The sequence below is a fragment of the Drosophila eugracilis genome, unplaced genomic scaffold (genome assembly GCF_018153835.1).
Source record: "Drosophila eugracilis isolate 14026-0451.02 unplaced genomic scaffold, ASM1815383v1 contig_408, whole genome shotgun sequence".
Lineage (NCBI taxonomy): Eukaryota > Metazoa > Arthropoda > Insecta > Diptera > Drosophilidae > Drosophila > Drosophila eugracilis.
Window position 1 is genome coordinate 1,412,288 of NW_024573270.1, and position 23,082 is coordinate 1,435,369.

Below are 23,082 nucleotides of genomic sequence, written 5' to 3' on the forward strand. Positions count from 1 at the left end.
GTCCTCTGAAATCTGAATACTAAAATCCACCACATTTATGTTGGTTTGGTTATGCAAATTAATGGCCCAGTGCCAGATGGGGTTTTGGGGTTTTACAGGGTTTTCATATTTCCAGCCTGATCTGATGAATTGATTTCCCCGCTAAAACTGACTCTTTTTTTTCCTCTTTCAAATTGCAGAACCATCGCCGCTCTATGACAACAACCACTATCATGAGGAGTGCCTGCGCTGCAATTCCTGCGGCCTGAACTTGACGGGGCCCAACCAGAAGAGGGCCAGAAGGTTTAAGGTGAGTTGGAAGGGGAAATTTATAGATAAGGAAAGTTAAAAGGTAATTTAAGGGATATTTTTCATAGGTAAAAGTGTTATAAAAATCTTTATAAAATATTTTCTAGAATCATCTTACTTTATTAGTAACAAAAAACTGTCAGGAACTTTTCTTAATAATAGTAAAAGTAATTTAAAAATATTTTATATATTATATTAAACTCTTTCCACTCAGGTTTCATTTTAATTAATATTTCTCTTACTGAAAAATTATTCAAAAGTACTAAAAGCTCTTCTGATCTGCCAAAAAACAAATCCTGGACAGCCCTGCAGGCAACTCTTATTTTCACATTCATTTTCCTCATGTCATGTGAAAGGGTCTCATCCAAAATTAATTGCAATAAGAAAAAAGGAGAGCTTTGACATTTTCATATTTTCTTTTCTTTCTTTTTGTTTTCCTGAGTTTCTGTGTGTGTGTCATTGTGATTCTGGCGAATAAATACTTAATGAGTGTTGTTGTTGAATGGGTTTTCATTTTGGCCTGCAACTTAAGTTAAGAAGTTAAGAAAAGCACTCTCAAAAATCTCTCTTCTTTCTTCTGGATTTAAAAATCAGTTTAAAATATCTTTAAGGGTGTGTAAGGCTGGAAAAATAATAATAAAAGAAAAACCAAAATAATTGCCAATTTGCAAGGCACACTCCTCCGTATTTATTTGCCGGCTTTTGGCCAGCCAACCATCAACTCATCTGAAATGCATTCGCCCATTTTGGCCCCCATAAAGGTGAACTCATTACGGATGACGGATGCATGTGGCATGCGGCAAGTGGCTTAATCAAAATTACATATGAAAGGGGGGCGGCGGCGTACTGTGGACCTGGGGAGGAGGGTGTATACCCAAAATACAAACCCAAATAAATCATTTACGGGGCCAGGGAAAATCCAACAGGCCAACTCTGTAATGTTTTTCATTTTCTGTTCGTTTTCTTACATATCCTACAGAACCAGATACTGTGCGACCTGCATTTCGCGGACGTGGCCCTAATGGAGTGCTCCGATTTCATGCAGCAGCTGCGAAGCTTCAAGCCGCAATCCTTGGGCTGCGCGGTGGCCAGGCGCAAGAGTTCCACGACGCTGATATTCCCGCTGCCACCGCAAGCTTGCTCAGGTATGTCCTACGTCCTGCTATATAATATATGCTATATATGTTATATAGTATATATTCTTTATATATATGCTATATATGCAAGGTAGGCGTTGGGTACATTTCATGGGTATTATGACCAAAAGCGGGAATGGGAATGGGATGGGGATGGGGATTGCTACTGCTTAGTCCAGCAGGTTCCATGGGATGTGCTAAACGTGATAAATAATATACTAAAAAAAATACTTAAAAAAATACTAAAAATACTAAAAAAATACTAAAAATTAAAAAAATCTACAAATATAAATATACTAAAATGTATATTTTGTGAGGATCAGTTAGGGAATTATATACAATATTATATCTGAAAGGCAGAATGTATAATTGGGAATCATTTTTAGTATTTAAATACCAAAAAAAATGTACTTTTGGTTTATTTTCCCATAAAACTAGAAATTGAAAATTATAATATTCATTTTTTATAATGAAGAACTTGAATTTTTTTTTTAGTTTTTTGATTTAAAAAACATAAAAATTGATCAGAAATCATGTTGGGTTATTTATGAAAGTAAAAAAAATACATTTTTAAAGGCTTTTATTAAAGTTGTGTTAAAAAAAGTGTATTGAATACTTTAATATGGTATACTGACTTAATTTTTAATACCATTTTTTATGATAAATTAATTCCCTTGAACGAAAATCATAGCAAAAGTTGTAAAAATGTAGAAGGCATGAAGTCTTACCACCTATTAAATTTCCATATAACAGAAAATCCTTTGAATTTCCCAAGGATATATCCCATTCGAATATGCAAACAACCCTTTTAGGGAACAAACTTCAGTTTTTTTTTCCTCTTTCTTTTTTTTTTATTTTATTTTGCTTGCCCCGTGTGTGTGTGTGTGTGGGTGTGTGTGCGTGGCGTCATCATTATAATTCAAATGAGATTTGCGCGCACAGCAATCTACTCACCCACACACTCAAACACACACACACACTCACACACACACTGAAACTGAGAAAGCGGAAGGGAAAGGGAAGCGAGCGAGAGCGCCACGTCTACAAGTTGGAGAATGTTTGGCATTTTGCATAATAAAGTTGTTCAAACATATTTGACGTCGGGTTGCGCACTCACACTAGCACACTCGTACTAATACAGCAGCACAAAAACACACACACACACATACGCATACGCATAACGATACAGACACACAGACACAGATAGAACCGCCATTTTTCGCTGACATAAACTTTCAATTCGGTTTTCATTTTACTTTATTTCCTTTCTCATTTTTCCCCCCTTTTTTTTCATACTTTTTTTTTTCTCTGTTTCTCCGCTGGCAAACGATTTAATTAAAATCCCCAAAAAACAGAGCGAACATTTCTTAACATTATTTATCAGTTCGTTTATATATATGTATATAAAGATATATATATGTATGACTTTCTGTATCTGTGGGGGGGGGGAGCTGGAATGCAAAGTTTATTAACTGGATTTTTATTGCGAAACTTTTGGCCCAAACTGGGGCGTCCATTTTAATTACAATATGCCGAATATAAACTCAAACTCAAACTCAAACTGAAACCCAAACCCAAGGCACTGAAATCAGTTAAATATTATGACCATATAGCCCGGCGATGTCCATTGAAGTTTGATGTGGCGGCATTAACTTGACTGATTTTCATGATTCTGAATGATTTCACGACCAATTTGGGCAAATTGCCAGTCATAAATTCTATGATGATTTTCCAGAAACAAATTGCTATTGCTATTGCTCATTATAGTTTGAGAAAGTTTGGTAATTTTATTTAATTTTTAAAGAAATATTTTAGAAATATAAACTTTACTCTTGAGGAAGATTGAAAAAAATGTTGCCTTCAAGTTTCCTTTTCTTATATTTTTCTAAGATTTTAATATCATTTAAACTTGAAAACACAATTTTAATCATTTGAACTTTCTTATTTTCTGATTTTTTGTACTTAAATCTTAAATGATTTTCTGCCTTAAAAACTCAACAACTGTTGATGACTGGCAAATAGCTTATGCCGAGTGACTGCCATCAAACTTGACACGTTTCGCTTGCATTTAACTTGGAATTTCTTTTTCTTCTTCTGCACAATCAATCCATGTCCGCATATATACATCCGCATCCGCACATCCCCACATCCCCTTATCCGGCATTCCCTTAGCATATGTATTAGTGCTCAGCTGCGCTCATTTGAAGCGACATTAAGTGTGCACTCGAGTAAAGTGATTTGATGCGTGTCACATTCGAGTGCAGCACTTGCTGCTTAGAAACGACATACCATATTTTCCAAAAGGAAACTGAACTGAAAAGCAACTGCAATTGTTTGGGTGTTAAAAGGAGGAGGAACTAAATATATATCGAGGAAATAGCTTTGGTTAAACGAGAGGGAAGGTTTTTGATTATATTTTTCTTCTATTTTTTGGAACTTAAATTCGGACTAAAAAGCTGCGTATAAGTTAACGCTGCCATTTAGCTAGAGGATCAGAGGTTAAGGGTCATCAAATAGATTAAATAAATACAGTAAATAAATCATTTAGCCCCTCAGAATGTTACGTATACGCCACGTAGGTCACGGAGCACACGTTTATGGCCTAAATCGCGCTACCAAGTTATAAACACGTATTATATGCCATACCAAGCCCACGCTCAGATCCATGTGAGTACGTGACAATTAAATTTATGAAATACTATATATCCAGGGCCAAAAAAAAAGAAGTCCAAAACCAAGTTGAAAACTCAGTTCAAGGGCCAGGCAGAGGCAGGCGAGCGACGCGTCTCGAATTATATCGCTGCCTGCGAAATGGGCGCGTGACTGTTGGCCAAGATGATGATGTTTTGGGCCAAAGTTTGGCCCATTAACGGAAGTCAGCCAATACAATGATATCCTTCGAAAGGAAGTAGAAACCAAGGACTGCTGAGGGCTGAGTTTAAATGTGTTTTCAAAGGAAAACAATGCTAAATGATTTAGGCTACGGAGAAGGCGGAGATGTTTTTAGCTTGAAAATAGGTTATTAAGTTTGAAGGAGAGGAGGAATAAGTAGTGCTAAGGCTTAGGCTGATTAAATAATAGAAAAAAGCTGAAGAAATAAAAAGGAATTCTTAGAAAAGAGAACCAAAAATTCTTCCCAAAGAAGAGTACAGAGATTTTCTTGAAATTTAGAAACTCAAAAATGTGATTAACACAAAAGCGAGTGTAAAATGAAAATTTCTTTAAGGGGTCTCTTGCATTTTTATGCCAACAATATTTCGGAGCTATAATTCGGAGAACCATCCGAGGTATTCATTTTGGGCCAAGTTATGGCTGGCAATAATCAGAAGCTTCAGCTTGAAGGGTCTTATATATCCTATATACAGTGATGGAAAAAATAATAGAAACGAATTTTCACTTTGGGCTTAAATACGTATTTTTAATAAGGAACGTGGTTATGAGTAAATATTTTTTTTTTTTTTGATTTATATACATCTAGCTTACATACTAAAAAACAAAAATACATTTAACCTTATTAATTTAGCTAAAAAATCATATTAAAGTTCAATTTTACGTTTTTGACTTGGAAATAAAAATAGAAACGAACTGACTAATTGTCATCCAAATTGACTAGTTTAGCAAAATTAACCATGAAATGTTTTCACGTTTAATATTTTGTTGCGTTACCACGATTTTTTAAAACTGCGGCACACCTACGAGGCATAGACTCCACCAGATTGGAGCATATTGCTGGCTCAATGGAGTACCACTCCTCCTGGACTTTCTCCCATAAATGCTCCTTATTTTTTGGCTGAAAACCACTTAAACGTTTTTTAAGAATGCCCCACAAATGCTCAATAGGATTTAAGTCGGGTGACTGAGCTGGCCAATCCATAACGTCGACTTTATTGTCCTGGAACCATTTTTTGGCAATCTTCGATGTGTGTTTGGGATCGTTATCCTGCATAAATTCCCACTTCAAAGGCATTTCATCTTCGGCATATGGTAACATAACGTCCTTCATTATGTTTAAATAGTCTGTAGCACACATATTGCCTTGTATCCAAAATAGTGGACCAACACCTGAAGCCGAGAAACATCCCCATAGCATTATATTGCCACCTCCGTGTTTTATCGTCTTTTTGGTGTATTTCGGATCAAATGCAGTGTTTTTTGGGCGTCTAACATGGGGTCTGCCATCAGATCCAAACAAATCAATCTTTGTCTCGTCGGACCAAAGGACATTTTTCCAGTTCTGGCGGGTCTCTTGGTTTTTGGCAAAGTAGAGTCGCTTATCGATATGCCTCTTGCTCATAAAAGGAACTCTCCTTGCTGAATGCGCTCTCAGACCGTGCTCAATCAGCCTGTTGCGAATGGTGCGACTCGTTACGGATGTGTCCATGTAGTTTTTAAGATCCTTCGACGAAAGAAATGGCTCCTTTTTGGACTTCCGTATAAGGATCGAGTCAAATTTTGTAGAAGTGGCTCGCTTTCTGCCACGTTTCTCCTGTTTGCCTGAATAGTGGATAGCAGAAAACACTTTTTTTTTGGAGCATTCCATTAGTTCGGCGATTTGCCTCAAGGATTGGCCTTCTGCTCTTAATCTGAGGATTATAATCCTCTCTACTGCGGTGCAATGTGCTCCACGACCCATTTTAATGCTTTTAACAAAATTAAATGATAAAATGATAAACAAATTTCCATAATAGCACTTCTTGTAATAAAAATATTCCAAACAATACCTTTTATTTTAATTCAAACGAAGAATAACCACAGATTTTAACAAAATATGACCGCGTTTCTATTATTTTTTCCAACTCAAACACGAGGTCTTCTGACAAATTTCCATGAATAACAAAAACCGCGGACGAATAGCGTTCAAAAAGAAGATTGTGACTAAGTACCGTTATCAATGTTACCAACCCAGTGGTTTTCATAAATATTCCTAAATCTAAAACTTAAAAAATAAGCCTTTAAGTTAAATAGAAATAATCGTTTCTATTATTTTTTCCATCACTGTATATATATATCTTCTATTATTCACTGCCTTGTCATCTGCTGTTGGCCATAAATTTGAACCATGAATTTGGTAGCGCCTCCCTTTCACCCCTCACCCTCATCTACCACCTGGCCACCAGGCATTTACATTTTAATATGCATTATTAGCGGGATAATTGTTTGGGAATATTGCCCAAGAATAGACAGTCATAAAAACACGTCGCCTGCAGGGGGTAGGAGGTAGGAGGCAGGAAGCAGGAGGCGACTGCCATCAATTTGTCACTTTGCCATAATATTTTCCTGTGTATTGGTGAGGGGAGGGCCACGCCCCTGTCTCGCCCTTCTCTTTGTCTGTGTGTGTGTGTCTTATAATAAATTCAAAAGGGACTCTGCCCTGCCCTGCCTTGTGAAAAGAACAAAAATTTGTCGCGCATTTGTCAGCTTGCTGGCACCTTTTCTTCCTCATTTGTTTAATGAAAAATTGCGTTAATTATGTGGATTTTTAATAAATAGTTTTGTTAATATTAGCACTCCCTTGGAAGTTGAGGGAAATGTGGAGGAAAACCAAAACGATTTTTCATAGAACATCGATAGCAGTTTGGTCAGATATCTTCCAACCTTCCCGCCGAGAAACTTTTTAAACTTTTCACTTTCATTCCGTTTGGTAATAATTTTAATTAAAGCGAATCAACAACGTCGAGCCAGCCAGCCACAAATCCCAAACAAAGTTTTAAATTTATGGAGCGAAAACTATGTTGCATTTTCCCCAACTGAAAGTGTTATTATTTACCTTTGTTATTAATCTCACAGAAAAAAAAGAAGAGAAAATGGAAAATGATATGGCTATGTTTGCTCATTAATCACGTGGAAATTCGAACGAAAACTCAATAAAAAAAAAAACAAGAAGAAATGCTATAGTCGAGTGCCGCGACTATAAGATACCCGTTACTGTTTTACACAATTTGAAAATATTCATTTTGCTATTGGAAATTACCCAAGCGCCACCTATTGTCGGAGAAAGCATGTCGAGTATGTCGACTGATAGTGACGTCACTTTATAACCTAAATTTCTTCATAAGTAGCGAAATAATGTTCCGATTTGAAAAATCTTTGGTAAATCGAAAGATATTAACAGAAATAAGTTATACAACGGCAAGCGAAGGCATTCATAATATTATTATAGACGCGTTAGAGTTGGCGTGGCCGGATAAAAACTCGTGGGAAGTTGCAGTAGCATCCCTAAAATACGTATTCTTAAGCCTAACTTTCTAGCTCTTTTAGTTCCCGAGATTTTTGCATTTTTGGTTTTCCTGGTTTTATGGGCGTTAGGGTGGGCGTGGCTAGATGGAAAAAAAACAATTCGCATTTGGGGCATCATAAAAATCTACATGTTTAAATCGAGCTTTCTATCACTTATTGTTACCGAGATATCAGGTTTTCTTGAAAACGCGAAAACTGCCTTTTGAGCTTGGTGGGCATATGAGTGGGTGTGGCCAGATAATAGTATCACTTAAAGATGCGCTGGCATCCAACGTTTATACCTACTGAATTTCAACATTCTAGCTCTAATAGTTTCCGAGATTTTAGCGTTTTTAGTTTTTGCGATTTATGGGCGTTAGAGTGGGCGTGGCAGGATATAAACTTGCGCTGTCCCGGGACCTCAAGAACCTTCATGCTTAATCTCAACTTTGTATCTAAAGCAGATTCCTGAGATCTTAGCGTTCATACGGACGGATGGACGGATGGATGGACGGACGGACGGACAGACAGACGGACATGGCTCAATCGACTTCGCTATTGATCCTGATCAAGAATATATATACTTTATAGGGTCGGAAACGCTTCCTTCTACCTGTTACATACTTTTCAACGAATCTAGTATACCCTTTAACTCTACGAGTAACGGGTATAAAAACTGAATAATTATTATTGATAATTTGTCTTTCAAAATGTTCACTTTGCACTTTTCAAAGACCCACCCCCCTACTAATGGAAAAGTAATGTTGGCTGTTTTTGTTAGCAATTTATTGGTGTCTCTTTTTGATATCACTTTTTAGTTTTCCTCAACGCCCCGAAGAAAAGTGAAATCAATCCTTGAAATGGAAAAACCTGATAGTTATCTAATTGAAAAGCCATGTTGGCGTAGCAAAGAAAATGCATTGCGTAGTTCAGGCTTAAATGCTGTTCTTGGTTTTGTTTCATCTTTCATTTTCCCGAGGCGGCTCAATTGGCACTAATTGAAAATATGTGGAAACTGCAGGCCATATGCCCAAAGAACCACAGGGCGTATACGCGTTTTTGGTTATCAATTTTGTTTTGGATGAAAAATATAAAAAAAAATGTATTCATTTTATACATGAGAAATTCCTCAATTTTCCTTGTCAAGTTGTCATAGAAAAATCTGAAAAGAAAAATATAAAAGGCATTTCTTTTTTTTTGTTTGTTAAAAAACTGCAAAAACTAATTTTGGTTTTTTGATAACAAAAAAAAAATGTTTGTCAATAAAATCAATCAGAAAATATCCCGCAGCGGCATTTCCACTTTTTTTTTGGTTTTCTTCTTTCCATGCCGTCAAAGAGATTTTTATCAATAAAAAATATTGCCAAAAAAATATGGAAATTCTCTTTATAGATTTCTGATTTTGAAATAATTTTTAGATTTATTAAAGGCAATAATTGTGGTGAATAAAAATCTGTCAGCCACCTTTGCAGAAATTCCTTTCTTTGATCTGTCAAAGCTATTCATTACATATATATATTATATATATATAAATCTCTGACAAAACTCTCTTTATGTCAATTGAAAATTGTGGAAAATTCCAAAGCTTGTTCGTCACCCGTTGGAAAATGCCATCATTGTGAAAAACACACTCTGCGTATACGCAATGTAAAGCAATTTCCATTGCCGGCAAAAGGAAAAGTCTTTGAAATTGTTGTGGCTTTTCGTTTTCTCTTCTTTTTTTTGTTTTTTTTTGCTGAATGGAATGCAACGGATGACCAAATCAAAAGTCTCAAATACCAAAGCTGCTGCTGCTGCTGCTGAAATTTCTGGGCTCCACTTCAAAAATTGCAATGTAAAGGAAAATTAATTTGTTGGCCAATGCAAAAAGTGGGTGGTGGGTAGAAAATTGAAGTGGATTCTGTAGTGCGGCTTCTTTTGTCATTTTGAATTTTGCAAAACTAGGATTTCCGTTTAATTAAGCTGAAAAGGAAGCAAGGAATCTCTCAATTAATTTGTATCGTCAACCAAAGGAAAGGAAATGGGTTTTAAGGGGCTTAAATATTTCATTTTTATATATTTTTTTAATATTTTACTAACTTTTTAGGAAGCTGCCTTTGAATACTGAACAGTTTTTAGTCTTAGAAATAGAAACTTAACTTAAAATACTTTTAAAAATAAATTAAAGAATAGAAAATGCAAATTAGCTTAACCCTTAGTTAGCAGGGGAAGAGGTAGTTCCTGTCTTTAGCCTACTTTTCTGTTTAGAACTCCCAAAAGGAGAGAGAGAGATAGTGAGTTGGTCCGTCTATATCTATGGCTTATCAATTATATAACCCCCCATGGGGACTTTGGTATGTATATACCACGACCCTGAAACCCCCATGACCCCATGATGCGGCTAAGCTAAATGGAAAAAGCAAACTTTTCTGCCCACAACACACATATTCTGGTCTATGGAGTATGGAGTATGGACACTGGACACTGGACACTGGACACTGGACACTGTCAATAAGCAATTATTATCCTGCTGACGTGGCTACGGGGTCAAAAGGTGGCGCACGTACAAAGTAACGGGACAGACGGACACGTGGCCCGGCCCGGCCACCAATTTAAGCCTCTTAAATGTACCGAAAAAGCAATTAAAATATAATCAATATGCTGCTCCCCAGCCCAACTGTCGATGGACTTGCATGGAATTGTGGATGAGTTGCTGCTGTAGCCGTCGGATGTTATCATCCCGTACGGGTGGCGGTTCCTTTAAAGTCTTTAGATCATCGACATGACGATAGTGTTGCATTTGGGCAAGATCGCTATGGACATCGAATGGTGCACACGAGTCCATCCATTGGAGAGCAAAATGATTATGCAAGACAGTGACATGACCGATGTCATGAAGGCATTTGATGGCCAAGGCGGGATTTAAATGATCGGCCACTCGAACGACATGACGGAGCATATAGAAGGGTTTCGGTATGCTGCCATCCTCGGGCAGTTCTTTGGGGTAATAAACATTCCGGAAACAATAGCTACTTCTTGCCGTGCAGTTAACATCCCGCGACTGTAGTTCTCCCAGCAAATCTTGCCAGTTACGTAGCTGACCCAATGGCATGATCACCTCATCTACATCCAGAACGGCAATGAAATCGAAATCATAGAGACTCCGGTACAAGCAGTCATTGTACAGTAATACTTCAATAATAACACTACGAAATCTTTCATAGGTCTTGGTCTCTTCAGGAAATTGAAATTTCCTCAAATCCAATAAACCATCTTCGGGTCTCGTGTAATGGGCCAAGGTTCTTGATGTATTCGGCATTAGTTTGCCAATATCATAGGCTGTCACTTTGCTGGCACCCAGTAATCTCATCAGTTCCAGCCATTCCACAAATCTCTCGGACATATCGATATCGGGAAAATTTAGATACTTAACACAAACACCGATTCTTGGCCTACGATTGGGATTGGGTGGCGCCTCTTCATACTCCGGTGGTGGTTGTACTTGCACTTGCAAGGCATTCTGTGGCAAAGCACAAGGATTTCCAAAGACCAGGCTAACCAGCCGTGGTATCTTTTTTGATTTCATTTGAAATGTCAATAATGTTGGATATGCCACATCCACGTAGTTGCCCCATTCCTTGTACCAGCCCAGTTTGGTCTGATGCATTGGTACGATTTCCGCTTTTGTATCTCCATCGTACCACACTTGCAGATATGTCTCAGGATATGGCCCTGTGCATGTGGTCACCATGCCCAGGACCATTACCTCAGCTATTCTTGGCCTGCGATCGTAGTATGCCCCGTATAGGTAGTAACTTAGGTTACCAGACTGTATAAGTTGGTAGTAGGGATTTGGGAAGTGGATATTTTCGTAACGTGGATAGGGAGGACATTCGTTGCCTTGGGCCCAGTCTTCGTTTTCGTTGCCACGTAAAAGGGTTTCTAGATCGTCTTTATCCATGCTTGTCGCCACCTCATCGGTGGCTGGTTCCTGGAGATTTCCATGGTGGACAATGGCTAAGGGAATTGGTTTCTTGTTTAGTTAGCTCTTAAATAGAAGTTTTATAACCTTTCTTATAACCTTCACCTTTCTCGTATAGTAATGATAGTCTCGGAAGATTTTTGGGGGTTCCAATAAGCCTGACCAACAGAAAGATGAACAGGCAGCCCGAAAGGCAGAGCAGGGGCGTCCTAAGGCTGCGCAGCCGAACGTTAACCATCGCGAATTGACCGAAGTCGGCCACTGGAATGAAGTCACCTTTGGTGTAGCTACTTAAACAGTTTCATAAAACGCAACTACTAACAATATCATTGAGCACTTTAGAACACACATAATTACCCCATTTTTTTTTGCTTTTTTATCTTTCTGTACAGTCGTTGGCAACTGATTAGCATCGCATTTGGGCCTAGAATGGATATCTCAAATGCATTACTAGTAAAGTAAAGTGCTTTCAAAACAATTTATACAACTTCGTGATCTATAATAATTTATTTTTTATATTTTCTGTTTAAATATACTTTTGTTAGTAACTTTATTAGTGGTCAAGCAGTTGGTGGGGGAAAACTTACACACAGCTGTTTTTAAGGGGGAAAAACAATGCGATTGCTTGCTTAGCTTAGCATGGGAAAACACTGAGCTTAGGTAAGCTAAGTTTTCAATGTGTTACAACGTTGTGGCTCGTTGACCTGCTTAGAAGTCTTACCCCCCTTATTTGATCAAACTTTAAGATCTAACAAGATTCCAATACAAAAGTTAAAGAAATCTTACAAAAATCTTACAAAATCAATGGGCGTGTGTTGATGTTAAAAACTTGCCAGCGAGTGTTTGTCTTTGTGTTATCACAGGGGGGTTATCTTATCAGGGCATGTACTTTCAAAAATCAAAGATCTTCGTTCTTAATTATCACAATGGAAAACAGCAAGTTGAGTTGGGAAAGCTGGGGGTTTTCCGCGTTTATTTTTGGTAAAGGAAAACAATAAAATCGTTGCTGTTGATAAATGATAAGAATAATGTTAAAAACAGAGAGTAAAAATCAAAGCAGAATGCTTTTCTATGGCAATATGCACTTTGTGGAATATTAGGTTGTCAAAAAAGTCTTGCGGTATTTTCGCTAGTTGGTAGTAGTTCTTGTTTTATTCCTCGCATCAGGTCGTACTATACCTTTTTGGAAAGCTCATTTCACGCGCTAACACGTGTTTGATTTTCTTTTAAGTCGTTTGTGAGTTATAGCGTCGCAATCATGGAGCAAAATAAAGAGAAAATACGGCATATTTTACATACAGTTCTACTACGATAAAGGCAAAAATGCATCTCAAGCCGCCAATAAAATTTGTTTATGGACCCGATACAGTTTCCATTTCCACCGCACAACGATGGTATCAACGTTTTCGTTCTGGTGTCGAGGTGGTCGAAGATGCGCCACGCTCCGAGTTTTTTGCCAATAGGGAAGCGAGCTTCTATGAGAGGGGCATTATGAAGTTGGCATCTCGTTGGGAACGCGTCATCGAACAAGAAGGGGCATATTTTACTTGAATCATCAGCATTATTGTAACCAATTTTATGCCGCAAGACTTTTTTGACAACCTAATATTTTGTATTAAAAATGTGCTTGGAAAAATGTTTAAAAATGAATTTGCATTTATTAATGTTAGGAATGTTAACATTTCTCATTAGTAAATGATTATTATAAAATATTTTATACTAAAAAAAGGGCTTAGGAATATTTTTTAAGAACTAACTTGCATCTATTATTGTTACTGTTGCTGGCTTAGAGACAGTTTTCCTAGTTTAACATTGATTTATTCTAATGTTCTTGCTTACAAAATCTTAAAACAAACTTATTTTCCATAAACCCTTTTATTTTAGATTAATAATGCCAATAAACCGGCTAATTAATGACTAAAAAGCCAACCAACTACAAAAAATAAACACATTTACGAAACACTTAACATATAGAAAAATCCAAGTAATATAACCCCCAAAAACCGAGCCTAGCTTTTCCAGCTTCAGTGCAAACTTTTCATTCAGATTAAGTTGGAAAAAGTGGCCAATCGAGAGGGATTTTCCCCTGCCTTTATAGAGGGAAATGTATCCTTAACAAGCGGCAAACAAGCCGAGTTCTCGATGGTGGGAGACATTATTATTATTAACGTACGTCAACGTTAAACTTGGCAATGGCCAGAATGACAAAAGCATTGGCCGACGGCTGAAATGTGAGCGGAAATCGGTGGGATATATACAGGGGAGAGGGGGAGAGGGGGTATATCTGCGGGAAATGGCAGTAAAAGTAAACCTGACGTAGGCAGGCACCTGCATTAAATTATTGATTCGATTTCGCGCGCGGCTCGTTTTTATTGTGGCAAACTTTTTTTTTTGTATTTTTTTTTGTCTGAATGAATTGTAGCCGCCTGGCATTGTCAAAGTTTGGGTCCACCCTAGGCAGACACACACACACATATACACCTCACCTGCCTGTCTGTCAGTCTGTCACATTGCCTTTCCAATTTCTGCTAAAGTGTGTGCGTTTCGGGGGGAGGCTGCCACGCCCAGAAGCAGCATAACAATAACAGAAATAATAGCAGGAGACAGGCAAAAATTTATGTGTGCGACGCTGAGCGTTTCCTTGAATAAGTACACTGAGAGAAAATATGTGATTTGACTTTAAAAATAAGAAATTTTATACAAAAATTTTGTGTTTTTAAGTAGGCTAAACATAATAGTTAAGCAAGATAAGTTAGCATAAATATTTTTCTTTAAATATATTAGTTCTAGAAATTTCTCTCAGTGTAGTTATGGGCACGTATATGGCAAAACAAGACATAATCAATCACTTAACCCAAAAACGCACACCAAACGTTCGTTTCAATTAAAGTTTCGTTTTCATTCACTTAGCCAGAGCTAAAAGGGAGTTCTGTTAGAGGGGGAAAAATCCAGGATTGTTAGCAGGAGGAAAGCTAACAACAGAAATAGCAAAATCATTTCATGCACTGCACAAAAAATGGCAATTACCAAGATTGCAGGCCATGACTAATGAAAGGGCCAAGCTGGAATGATGAATCATTCCCGTTGATGCGAATAACTTTAGCTCAATCAGTTTTATTGATAGTTCTTTGGGTTTCGCCTGTTTCTGTTTGATATTCTTATATTAATCGTAAAACTAGTTTTTATTTTATTGATTTATTTATTAGTGGAAAAACTATATGGTTTATAGATTTCTATTTATAGTATTTATTGGGAATTTGTGCTTTGCCTTTGAAGATTTTTTTTGGTGAAGAAATTTGTCTTTTTGTGGTTTCTTTTTAGGGGAACATTTTGATGATGATGTTCAGTTTTCACTTTATTTTCATTTTAATTGAAAGCTTTTGAAGGGGAGTTTTCTTAAATCTGTCATTTCTAAGGCTGTTTTTTTATCACTCTTTTAAGTTTTAAGTTTAATTTTCTTTTAATTTATTTTTTTATCGTTTTATCCTTAACCTAACCAGCTGTGCTTTTTTCAACCTAAAATTAATTAATTCCGAATTTCCAATCTCCTTAAAGGGCTCTCAAACTTAATAGCTGTTTATGCTGTTTTAGTAATTAGTACTTATTACTTGTTTATTTATCATTATTAATTGCCTTTCATTAATGCTAATTTAAAATGTTATTTTAAAAAAGGAAAAACAAATGTCAGTTTGTTTCAAGGCCTTTGAAAGACTGTTAAGATCTTCTCATTTCTTTCTTAGTTCTTTCAGCAAGAAACAAACAAGAAAATTTGTAATTATTTAACATTTATTTATACAAAACCTTAACTTAACTTTATTTCCCCCCTGATAAATATCATTCCCATTGAGTTATAGCTTTCATTTTCTATTATTAAATCATTTTCATGACACAAATTGTAATTTCCTTATTTAATTTCCTTCTAAGTAGAGCATTTATTTCTTTTATTTACCTTTGCCAATTCCAATTCAAATGCTAACTTATTTGGAAAGTTGCTTCTTTTTTCTTCTCGCAAACATGCCAGGGAATCATTTTTGCCGCAACTTTGATTTCACTTTCGTCAAACACACACACACAACCACATGCACCCGCAGCAAATGGTGGGAGTCTGTAATTGGGTGTGTTGGGAGGGAGATGGTTCTCTTTTCCTTGCTTGCTTGCTGGGGCAGTGGTTGCTTTAACATCGACCGTTCGCGACGGAAGCTTTCAATTTCCGCTGGCAGCACCCGATTTTCTATATAAGGATTGGTCTTGCTTGGGGTTTTCTGTTGGCTCATTTCGTTGCATACTTTTTGGCGCGCATACATACTCCTAGAGTGATTCTTGTCAGGAGGTGCGGTTAGTCATGGTGGGTGTTGGTCATGGGCTTGATATTCCCATTCACAAAAGGAAAATCAAGGGGGTGGAGGGGGGCTGGAAAAGAATATCAAGAAAAATCTGAATTTGTTGCTGCATACCTTTCATAGCGCTTTGGCTGTAATTGAAGTCATGACGCAATCAAAATTCGCTACCAGCGAGTTTTTCAATGCCTTTCCTTGATTTTCCCCTCAGATTTAACCGCCCCCCTCTTAGAGTTTTCCCCTCAAAGAACTGAACCCCGCAAGATTACTCGCTTGAAAGTAATTTGTTTTCATACGACATGAAAGTCTGTTCGCGACAAGGATAAGGAAAAGTGTAATGCAAAACGGCAGCAGAAAGGATGTCCTTATAAATGATGACGAGGGCCATAGATGACAGCCAAACCCAGATTATCGACAGCCAAGCCTTTGACTAGAATATATATATATATCGCAAGATATATATAAATCGCATTTTATGTAAATAAAATGAGAAGAGAAGAGGCCAAGAGGGCCACCTGATCTGCACTCAAATCACATTTTGTCACACATTTAGCATAATTTAGCACTTCATTTCGAGGGGCAAAAACCGCGACAGCTGCCTGCAAAAACTTTGCGAAAATACGCCTCTCTTTTTGTGGCATGAAAGATGTATGGGGCTATGGGAGGCTGGCATTAGGTTGCAAAGTGATTATGATGCCCCGGGCGACATGTCAGCAGACAGCAAATTTTTAGCACTAAGAGAAATGCAGGGAAATTTTTGGGGGGAATTTTAGGGAAATAAATGAGATGTAATACCTTTTTTTATAAGGTTTTTGGTCATCAAGTTCTTAGAAATTAGTCACTCTACTAACTGCTTTAGTTAAACCAAGAAAAAGTTTCTTTGACAAGGCAAAATTTTTCATTTTTAAGTCGATTTGTAACTCCGTTTTAATCCATAAAAATACCTTTTCGGCACACTCTTCTTTAGTAACTTTCAAATTTACCTTCTTAATATCTAAATTTCTGGCCCAAATATTTAGTTTAACCAACTTTTTCTTGAAGTGTAGCACCAAACCTTTTACACAAAAAAATCGTCAGTGGCAACAACATTCCACCTGCGATGACACGAATCTCAACATCAAAAGTACACATTTCGTGCGGTTGGTTTAGCTTACATACAGGCGCCCACTTTTCGTAAATTTCACAAAGAAAAGAAGAGAAAGTCTGGCGAAAGTTTTGTAATTTCACACACAAAGATATATATACATATATATATCTGATAAAATAAATGATTAGATGCTTGATTTATGTTTCACTCATCGGTTTTTGTCTTTTCATTCTCGTTGCAGGTAAATTGAATGGAAAGTTGAATGGAAAGTTGAGTGGAAAGTGAAAAGCAATGTCTGAATAAGTATAAAAAATATTATTTTTTTTTCTTTTTTAAAGGGAAATTAACTAAAATGAAGAATTTTTTTAGGTTTTTGATTTGGGATTATATATTTTAGGGTTAAAATTAAGTCAGAATTTTATTCTTTCTTTGAGATTTTAGTTTAAAAAATGGAAATTTTATCATAATATCAATAGTTAACTGCAGGAAAAAGGGGTATCAGTTAAAAAATATTTACAAATTTTTAAGTTTTATGAACTTCTTTCTCTCCTACAAAAAAAAACCCACGAATAATATTTTGAAGAGTTAAGAAACTTCTTTAGGCAACTTGAAGCAGAACTTCTGAGGATACATTTTGGTTCGCCTGAAGTGCTCTCAGAAATTGCATATTTGTGGATGAGGAAGGTAGGTGGGAGGGTAGGGCTGGGGGGTGGGCATATAATTACGATAATACTGCCTCAATTGGGGATCGTTATGCCACTCGACCGCTACCACTACTAATGCCCTTTTCAAGTGGGTGTATTATGAGTGGGTGGGTTGGATATATATGTGTGTGTGTGTATCCATGTATCCCCCATGTAAGTTTTTGGGGCCAACATTTGCATTTTGGACTGTGGCCAACCGCAAAATTGCTCGCCAATGGGTCTTTAGGACGTGTCCTGTCGACTCTCTGCGGCTTATTGGCCAATTTGCAACTTGATTAACAAAAGTGCATGAGGTCAGCGTAGGTCCCGGCGATGATCATTACGAGATCATTATTATGCAACTTCAGTGGCACTTTGTCAGCGGCTTGGCTCGTTCGGCAATGCCATTTGGCAATGGCAATGGCAATGGCCATGGAAATGCGCAAAATGTCAGCACTTTAAAGGCCATAAACCTTAATTGCTGATTACGCTGACACACACACACACACACGCACACGCACACAACAAAAAAGAGCGAAAATATTTCAATAATCTTGCCAGCTTTGTACAAATTTAATTCCCTTTAGTTAAGAAGTTACTAAGACTGGAAAGGCAGGAGGTTGGAAAGAGATTTTTATTTTCTTATTTTTAAAGATTTTTAAGGAGTTTTAATATAATTCTTAATTTTTCACTGATAAGTTGTTAGAAATCCTCTTAAAATCACAGGGTATTTACGCGGTCGTATAGAGATTTGGCACTCTTTAATGGGGGGTTGCGTATAATTTGAAAATTGAAATTTTCCTCACGTACAGAACGCCGGCAGCGACGCCAACTCAGCAGCAGCAGCAGCAGCAGCATCCACTTGTCAACATGAATTTCCAATTTTCCTCTCCCACCCCACTACCGAACATGAAAAGCAGGCATTGTTCAAATTTTATATATATATATGGGTTTATGTTTATATATATCTGTGTGGGAGGGGGGTGGGGTGTGTGTGGTACTGGGGGTGGGGAAAGAACCCTCTTCAGCCCATAAACTGGCCACAATTGGTTAAATCAAGTTGACATCAAAAGTGCATCATTTCTACTTTGTTTTCACAAAATGTTTGTTTTTTTTTCCCATTTTCTAATTTGTTTTTTAGTTTGAAATTATTTTTGAAATATTTTTAAACTAATTCTTTGGAGATTTTCCTCAATTTGTTGTTTGTAAAAAAGTAGTTTTTTTAGATTTCAAAATAGGAGTTTACAGGAAAATATTTTTATTAATTCTTAAAAATATCTATAAAATTCTTTTTAATTTATAAATATTATAAATCTAGGGTAGAACTTTTTCTTAGAATTTTTTTTAAATTTTTGTTCTTTTTTTCACTTCCTGATTTTCCCTTTAAATACCTTTATGTACACATTTTTCTTGCTTTCCCTTTTCCTTTGCTCAGTCAATGACACCAATTTCCTGGTAAAATGTAAAAGAAATCGATTCGATTTGAATTCATTTTCAATGCCAATGTAATGCTAATTCCATCAATGATTCAAAATAAACAAAAAATATACAAAATATGTGACAGAAATGCCAAGCGATTTCTGTGATTTTTCATAAATTCGATTTTGAGCCTTTGATTACTTACATTTTTTTTGAGTTATTTCTTAAGTTTGTTTTTCATTTTATAGAAAACTCAAAATATTTCTTACTTAATAACCAATAATTAAGCATTTTATTTAATACATTTCCCTTAAAAAAAAATCACTTCTGCCAAAACCTCATTTTTAATATTTAAAAAAATGACAAAAATCAAATATTTTCCCATCGCATTTAGCCGAGGTCAGCCTTAAACCCAAAATTCGTTTAAAAATCCTTTTTGACCAGCCGCTGGCTAAGCGTTCTGTGACCAATTATAATTTACAACAACCAGGGAGGAGGGGTTGGTGGGTGGGTGGATGGCCGAGGAAAATATTCCCCAGTTGCTGACACGTCAAACATGGGCCGTAGTTTACGGCGGCGACCAACGCAAATTTCTGGTCTTCATTTTGATTAAACGCAAACAGGGTGGCACGAAAAAAATTAGTTGGCTTTTATGCAAATGCATGGGGGTATACCTCTCATACCCCCCTATCCCAACAGGATTTTCCTCATGGGGTGGAGGTTTTTTTCTTCTTCTTTTTTTTTTGTTTTTTTTGCCATTTGACTGCTCGTATCTATCTGCGGGTGGGCAGAAAAGGCCGAGAGGCTGCTGCCCTATCGCTACCATCTGCAGGTAACCCCTTGTCAGGAAAAGCTGTGTGGTGTGGTGTGGGGTAGGGGGCAGGGGGATGGGAAATTGTGCGAAGCAATTGGGAAAAGCCCCCGTCTTGCTGTTTTCTTTTTTTTTATCTTATCTTATCCGCTGTTATTTGATATTTGCGCTTTAATGAATTTTAATGCTTTCATTTCTTTTAACGGGGACTCTGTTTTCCTTTCTTATTTTTCATCTGTTAAATTATTAATAAGAAAATTTTGGGCTTACGCTTTTAGTTTCTTTGGGGGCAACAGATTTTAATCGTTTTAAAATTTGTTTTCCTTGACTTGAAGTCAAGGCCACAAACAGGCCAAAACCAACCCATACACCCACATTCACTTTCACTCACACAGACAAAGTTATACACAAACACACATACACACACACACACAGCATCGCTCACAGGCACCGCGGAGAAAATATCACGCATACGCCGCGTTGTTTCGCTGCATGTGAGAGAATTCCGTGGCTGGCATCGCTCGCTGTAAATTGTAATCATCAAAGCGTTTTCTCAGAGCCGCTTGGTGTTACTTCTTACAGTGAGTGTGCCAGTCCGTACACACAGAAAGAAAATATGAAGAAGAAGAACCCTAAAAAAAAGATGAAAAACAGAAAATACGAAAAAAGAAAGCCAACTTTGGCTAGCCAAAGTTTATATACCCTTGCAATTTAGGAATTTAGGATTTTAGGTTATATTAGGAAAAAAAAGGAATCTCTATACCAGATTTATGATATATTCTTCGGAATTTTGGATGCTATTTGTAGTATCCTCATAGAACTGGTATGACTATGGAGATAACCTTGAAAGCCAAAATAGTAGTAGTACTGGTTGATTATGAATATATTTAAGGAAGATATATATACACCTTGATCTTCTCAGTTTGGGTTAAATGAAATACAAAAATAGGAAAGAGATTAGTTTAAAGTAGCAAATCTGATAGAAGTCTATCAAAAAACCTCATTATTTTAGGTCAAAGAACCAAATATCATTAGCTGTTGGCTTAAAATAAATGAGATTAATATTTAAACTTAAAAAAAAATAGTGTAAAATGTTATAAGAACAATATATATAGGATTAAATTTCCGTTAAACCTCCTCATTCTTCCAAAATCCCACTTTGACTTACCAATATGGCAAAATGCCATTTTACATCCCTAAAAATTATAGAAAATCCCTTTAAATATATATAAATATTAGTCATATTCTTAAGCTGAGATGAAAGGACATTGTTGTGGATAAACAAATAATATTTTTAACAATTTCAATACAGTATCCTAGGATATAGGATGTAGGATATAGTATCATCCCAAAAAAAACAGCTTATACCTCCTGCAAGGGTATAGTCAGTCAACATGCGAAAATATGTTCGTAAACGTACGCGTATTTGCATTTTGGTTTCCAATTTGATTTTTTTTTTTTTTGAGTTTTTGAGTTAGGAATCTGATTTGAAGAGAGCAACAAGAGCGGAAACGGAAGTGGAAGCGTCAACGGAAACGGAAACGGAAACGTCGCCGGCTGAGCGGAAGTGCAAGTGAAAGTGAAAAGTGAAGTGCAATGCAATGGCGCCGTGATGCGATCATCTAAACACGCACACATGCACACACACTAACACTATCACATACACACACGCACATGCACAAAAAATAAAAAAACAGAGAAACTAAAACTAAAACTCACAACAATAACAACAACAGCAACAGCTAAAAGAAATCAAAAACCCAAAAAGTTAGTGGAAAATCGAAGGCGTGGCCATGCCCGTCACGTTGCAGTCATTCGACGTGACTCTGCTGAAAGATTTCCACATATTTTCCAAAAAGGTGACTGAAAAGGAAACCAGCAGAATGTCGAAATCAAAGTGGGGAAATGTGGGATTTTAAGTGTTAGATTTACAGGGGAGAAAGAAAAGGAAATTAGTCATCTTTTTTAGAGGAAATTGGAAAAGGATTTCTTAATTTTGTAGATATTTTTAATAATTTGTTAGATCTTAAGAAAGTTTTTAAAGGAATAGGCCTGAAAATGAATCAGTTTAGATAGCTTGCCAAAGGAAAACAGGGGAAATATCTTTAGGATTTAGGGTTTTGGAAACTTTTTAGTCAAGAAATTTATTAACATTTTCATTTCATTCTCATATTTTATCAAATTCTTTCATTTTTATCCCTAAGATTAGAGGAAATTGACATATTTAAAGAGCATTGCTAAGGCGCTGTGTTAAATTTAAAAAAAAAAACACAGAATTTCCCCTTAACTTTTGTTTGCTTGATTTGTTTTTTTGTTTGCCGCTTGCCGCTTGTCGTTTGTCGTTTGTCGTTTGATTCCTTTGCATCTTAGCGGAATTGGTTTCCTTTTACTTTGGCAGGACTTTTGTTCTTGAGTTGCCGAGTTTATTCTCCGTCCCGCCTCTCTATTCCACCCACATACACACACCGCCCCCTCACACACATATCCATTGTTATTCGGTCTTTATTTTTTTTCCTCCTTGTTGTTGTTGTCTTTGTTGCTGTACCTAGGGCGGCCAACTTTGATAACAGACTTTTCCTGCAAATGGCAGATGCGGCTGGAAAGCCAATGGTTTGGTTTAGGAGGGGGAGGCGGAGTGAGGGGGAAAATTCGGCCGCAACTGAAATCGAGATGAAATCGTAGCAGTGAAAAGTAAAAGCAATTTCCAGTCCACATCGAAACCAATTTTCCCCCTCCTGCCCCCTCTGCCCCCTGCCCCCAATCTCTTCTCCTCTTCGCTTGGCAACAATTAACAAGCAATCGAATGCAAATAAACCAATACAAGGCAGGGAGGGGGTTGTTGTTAGTGGGCCATATAGAATTTCCATCCTGACCTCCGCGACTTGACCCATAATGCCCCCCATTGACATCATTAATGACACCCAAAGTGTCCTCCATTTAGGCCCGAAACAAGCCGAAAGCAAGGAGAAGAACAACAATAACAAAAAAAAAAAAAGACAGAACATTTCCAGGGGGTTGACTTGGCTTAATACAAAGCAAATAGCCGTGGCTAAAAGGGAAATGCCTTAAAAGTCCAGGGAAAGGAAAAGCTGGAGGAGAGAGAACAAAAATAATAAACTCGAGTACAACGAAAAACGATGCGCA

General features: G+C 36.9%; 2 protein-coding genes across 9 annotated transcripts in view; one reads left to right on the forward strand and one right to left on the reverse strand.

Moving 5' to 3' along the window:
* LOC108103870 overlaps positions 1–23,082 on the forward strand; it is a 56,215-nt gene that overhangs the window by 17,836 nt on the left and 15,297 nt on the right. For all 8 annotated transcript variants that reach the window (XM_017209591.2, XM_017209587.2, XM_017209586.2 and 5 more), the window contains 2 exons: positions 180–289; positions 1,268–1,433. In XM_017209591.2, coding sequence (XP_017065080.1) covers positions 180–289; positions 1,268–1,433 — 276 coding nt within the window. The remainder of the gene's footprint in view (positions 1–179; positions 290–1,267; positions 1,434–23,082) is intronic.
* Positions 9,297–12,109, reverse strand: LOC108103872. Its single transcript, XM_017209594.2, has 2 exons — positions 11,707–12,109; positions 9,297–11,636 (listed from the first exon to the last, which is right to left on the reverse strand). The coding sequence occupies exons 1-2, from the start codon at positions 11,837–11,839 to the stop codon at positions 10,273–10,275; spliced, it is 1,497 nt and encodes a 498-aa protein (XP_017065083.1). The 5' UTR covers positions 11,840–12,109; the 3' UTR covers positions 9,297–10,272.